Raw genomic sequence first — 5,544 nt, 5'->3', positions numbered from 1 at the left:
ATGATCTCCTCGGTCATAGTATACTTGTTTCTCGATTTTGTTGCCACTGCAGAAGGTTATTCTTACCACGCCATTTTAAAAGGCGTTAATAATGCTGTGTCGTTGATAGACCACGTTTCTGATGTTGCCGAGCTCCCTCTTTGCGCGAAACTATGTGAAAAGAAGGAATGTGTTTCATTTGCATATACCCAAGCACAGAAGTCATGTAAAACATATTCTAAAAGACACAGTTTGTCAAATAATCCCAGCAATGACGGATACACCTATTTTCAAAAGAAAGCAGACGGTAATTTTATTCTTTTCTTTTTCATTTTATTTCTTTTTATTCTGTTCATCCAACGCACATGCTGAATTAATGTACTCATATGTTCTATATGAGGCTTTTTTCTGCGAACTCACGTTTGTTGAATCTTAATACAATTGTCACAGTTTTGCCTTTTCATTAGCGATGTTCCTATACAAGATGTAAGATATACTTTTTTAAAACAAAAAATAATATTTGCAGATATGACATTGTGGATCTTACCAGTTCATTTAATTATACTAATACTGTTGAGATCTGGATTAACGTAGGAGTCTTGTCAAGTTTTTCGGTTGTCATTTGCTGTCTTTAAATTTGTATTTTTCTTAAGCGTATCTAATCATTTCATCCTGCCTGAATAATCCCTGCACTTGGTGTACTGTGATAGAGATCTTTGTAATTTGCGGGTTGTGAATTGACATTACTGTTGTTTGATATGCCTGTTGATTTTCTTTCCTTGAAAGATGTTCCGCTCCTTTTAGATCCATTGATTTCTTAACCTCATTGATCTACCTAAAATAAATAAAAAAAAACATCGAAATGAATCTGTGAAAACATCAGTAAAAACTGCCAATCCGAGAAACAGTGCAGGAACCCTTTACCATTTTATAAACTATAATCGGGAAAAAGACGGAAACGAAAAAAAAAATTGTTGAAGCCAAGATGTTAATGCATGATACAGATTTATATATAGCATACATGAAATCAAAGATACCTATACCTACATCATGATTTATTTTACAGGGGAAAACACTACATTTGCCAGACTTGCTCCGATCTTCATCTTTAACGACAGAGTATGGACGGTAAGGAAATAGATTCATAAATATAACTATTTAGGGGAAATGTATGTAAGACATGTACATTTTTCAAATATGCATATGCCTGTAATTTTATCCTAAATAAAACAGATTTACAAAAGACATCCATGCACCTATGTACAAACGCATAAATAAATATCACCATTCAAGACATAAACCATAGAAGGAAGTAAAACTGCATCATGTGGCAGTTTCGCCGCTTTAGGAGTTGCCCATGATGCTAAGGGCCTGAATTGTTGAAACCTAGGAGGCTACCGAAGACAATACAAATTGGTCAAGAACCAGGTGGAGAGATGTGCTAACACTAAAAATTAATAAAGTATGTGTTTTCAATACTTTGGATATTAAGGTCCTCAGACATTGCAAACAGCTAAATACTATCAAATCCGGTTTTAAATATAATGTTTTCAACATCCATCAGAAATTACTATATAATGATGTTTTTTTTACATAAACAGGTTGTTCAAAGGAGATTTAATGGAAATATTTCATTCGACAATGACTGGAATGCTTACAAGAATGGATTTGGGGATCCATTAGGAGAATTTTGGATAGGTATGATTTAAACTTGGCTATGTAAATCACAGTAAGTTGCGCACAGATTATATATATATATATATATATATAATATACATATATACAATGTTAAGGCGTTAGAAAATTATTATTTTTTTATGGAATATATTGATAATGATAGCTGACCCCTTACGGGAAATTTATGAATTGTAAATGTAACTGTCTTGCTGTAAATGTTGTCAAGCAGGGGACACGATGCCCTTAGCACAAGTCACTGTAGACTTTCAGCAAGGTCCTTTTGCCGGGAACCAAAAACAAAAAAAACAAATCCATCTACGTAGGTTTAAACATTATTCTTTGCAATATTTACCATCATCAGTGAAGATCTGTGTTATCGCAAAACCGCATACTGCAAACCAACATTATCGATCAGATTAACACAACAGTTGTAAAAGGTTTAGATAGGACTTACAACATTCTAAGAATGGTAAGCGTAGGGTCCTCTCATCCTCCCCATCCCCGATAGAACCCCATAGATCCCCATACCACATCTACTCCCCCCTGCCAAATTCCTACCGGTCCTCCTCTTCTATTCCACATTTCTTCCTTTATTGTCACCCCTAACACTCAACGTCAGAAGTATCACCCATACAGTTAAAAAAAAGGAAAGTTACAGTAAAACCTACTTGAATCGAATGCATCAGCTGAGTTGAATGTTTTATTCAGTCCCAATTTTTTTTCTTCTTTACCTTTGTAAGTTAAACGCAGATTTTGAAATAGAACACTGTTGAGTCGAATATTGCTTGTTTGTAGAATATATTTTGTGGTCCATCCATAATTTCCTTTTTTTTTTTTGTCGAACATTCAGGCGTCACCTTGTCTCTGGTGAGACTTTATTGACTTCGTTCCGAATGACTGAGTGTGATGGGTCAGTCGTTAACAAGTCCTATCTAAATATTTGATCGAACAATAACCCCTGCATATATAGAGAAGCACAGGTGAATTGATACAGAATTAGGCAACCAAACTTCAAATAAATTACACTGAAGTCTGTTAACCGTAAATCTACTATGTCTTGTTTATGCTTATGGCTGCCTGAAACCAAAAGAGAACCAAAAGAAAAAAGAAAACTACCGCGCCGATGCAGTTCAGTAAAGATACTAGTTTTATTTTAAAATGTTGTTGATGGGAATCACTCTTAAGGATGTTAATGTGAACACAATATTCGTATTACTTCAGGTATCGATACCACTAAGTTATGTGTATGGAATGGATGCGCTTCCACGCGTATGAGGCAAATGACGAGTGTTTCACATTACATTTGTTTGTTTTATATTCATACTTATAACTTTTCATTTAAATAAAAGATATCGTTAGTGTACAAACATAAAAAATATCTATTACTTATTCATTACTGTCACACCATGCTTTGAGAGATTTATCCGATAAAAATCAGTGAAAACAGTGTCAATCTTCGAAGTGCAATGTCTCGGTTCGTAGAAACACGGCTATATCGAACCAACACATACGTAGCTAACTTACATAATAACTCCGGAATTTTTAAAACTGCTTCTACATATCAGTGTTCATTATTTTTAATGCATTCAAGTGTCCAGTTTAATGACATACTCGAGGAAAAAAGTTACTGCGATACAATTTTTCGAACAGTTTCAATGCTGATTTTTACGTACCCATAGCAACAGTAACTAATAAGCACGTCACAGAAATGAATGAGCATCGATGGTATTCATTTCGACAATACAGGATTATTACCACTTTTTTTATTTTTATGTTATTCGTGAATTCTTGATTCTTCCTCGTTCGCATACTAGGATAAATCCTTTCAATCCACGTTATCCGAGATGTTGAACCACCTAGTAAAAATCAAAGCTTAGTGGCATTTTTGCCATGTGTTCGATTGTTCATACTAAAACTGCATTTGCGCACTAACATTAAAAGTACAAATGACACCTCACAGAAAACGTAAAAAAGATTGACAACATGGTTTCGCAACTGTTTTTAATTACCGAAACCTATCATTTCTGATATACTTAATTATGAATTGACTCATTTAACTTTAGGGCTTGAGCTTATGCACCAACTCACAGCCAGTGGTCCTCATTCTTTGCTGGTTCTTGTTGAGTCATGGAAAGGTGTCAGGAAGTACGCCCAGTATGATAATTTCGAGTTGGCCCCAGAAACCGACAATTACCGCCTTAACGTTACTGGTTACAGTGGAACTGCTGGTAAGTATATTATGTTGTACTGTTCGCGTATAACATGTCTATATGTGTACGATGTTAGCTTTTGAAACTTACCAGGAAAAACAAGTGACTGTCAGGTTGCCATCTTTGATGTTGACTTTCAAATTCAGCACATAGTTCATTTGCTATACGTTCAAAGTTCGCATATACAAATGCAGGCTTACCTATGTGACGAGTTGTGAATTTTGAAGCTGGTAAGAAAAACGAAATGGCCGATAAACAGTTTTCTTTAGTGTCTGGTGGAGAAAAGCAAAACGGCAAACGTGTTTAATTTTGTCATTTCAACATTTCTGACGATTTTTCCTGACACGTACTGGAAGATTTTTCTCGAATTTCGTACATTATGCCTCCTTGTTGCGACGGATTGAAGACGTGAAACGATAGGAGGATGCATTGCGTCTTCCATATTACCAGCTAACATTTGTTATCGTTTTTTAACCTATCTGTATCAGTCCAGTTTTGGGATGGCTGTGAAATATGATCAATGAGTTCAGTTGTCATGTTTGAGAATTATTGGCCTCATTGGCAGAAAATGATAGATACTAAAACCTCTTGTGAATGCTCTTCTTATTAAACAACTTTCAACATGATTTATCAACATGTCAATCATCAGTGGACATCGTATTCATGTTGCTATGTTGATATGAGGATGTGATAGCCGAAATAAACAATTGATAATCATACTATGAAAACGAAAGACGAAAAACGATCCAAAAAGTTCAAACCAATATAGACAGAATAAACATTATAGTGTCGGGCGACAATGTGGTATTCCAAAACACCAGGTGTACCAGTTATTTATTTCACATTACCTTTTTTTTAATTAAATTATTTTAAACGCATGGTGCCTGCTTTACATTAATTGCTATTAGGTGTGTAATACCGTTGCACTAACAACAAATTCTCTTAAAACGTTTGCTCAGCTTGCAATCATAACTGCTGCCATTCAGGATAAAAACATTATTTCATCACAATTTTAAACGAAAATATAAATGACAATGATGGAAACAATATAGCACATTAACATGTGATGTCTTTATATATATATATATATGTGTGTGTGTGTGTGTGTGTGTGTGTGTGTGTGTGTGTGTGTGTGTGTGTGTGTGTGTGTGTGTGTGTGTGTGTGTGTGTGTGTGTGTGATATTACTATGAAAGTATCTAAATTATCTCATACTTTTTACAGGAGATTGCCTTAACAAAAAAAACCATAATCACATGCAGTTTTCAACAAAGGATAAAGATAATGACCTGACCCATAATTCCTGTGCTGATGCCTTTAAATCTGGATTCTGGTTTGCCAGTTGCAGTTCCTGTAACATCAACGGTCCATGGAAACCCGACACCGGAATAAATGATCGGTGGGCTGTTGTCTGGTATACATATGACAACAGATTCAGGCCAATGAAGAAAGCAATGATGATGATGAGTTGTCTTTAGATATCATCTTTGAAACCTCTTTTGTAAAAGTTCAATATCTTCCTTGTTGATTAACGCCGTGTAAGTTACCCAAACGGACCAATGTCATCGAAGTGTCTCCTTTTGTGATTGGTGCCATGCGCTACCAAGTATTACACCCCTTACTGATAATTCGGATGAAACTGGTCAGTCATACATGTGCTTATCCAAACAATAAAATACA

General features: G+C 35.2%; 1 protein-coding gene across 1 annotated transcript; it reads left to right on the top strand.

Annotated features, from left to right (window-relative positions):
* On the top strand, positions 1 to 5,342 carry LOC132547328 (angiopoietin-related protein 6-like). Its single transcript, XM_060211092.1, has 5 exons — positions 1 to 286; positions 1,046 to 1,107; positions 1,581 to 1,677; positions 3,720 to 3,884; positions 5,089 to 5,342. Exons 1-5 carry the CDS (start codon positions 1 to 3, stop codon positions 5,340 to 5,342), a joined length of 864 nt encoding a protein of 287 aa, XP_060067075.1.
* Positions 5,343 to 5,544: the final 202 nt, after the last annotated feature.

Source organism: Ylistrum balloti, unplaced genomic scaffold (genome assembly GCF_031769215.1).
Source record: "Ylistrum balloti isolate Yb309-2 unplaced genomic scaffold, AGI_CSIRO_Ybal_v1 Utg369946, whole genome shotgun sequence".
NCBI classification, from domain to species: domain Eukaryota; kingdom Metazoa; phylum Mollusca; class Bivalvia; order Pectinida; family Pectinidae; genus Ylistrum; species Ylistrum balloti.
Note: the sequence above shows the minus strand (reverse complement) of the source record. Positions and strands in the feature narration are given on the sequence as shown.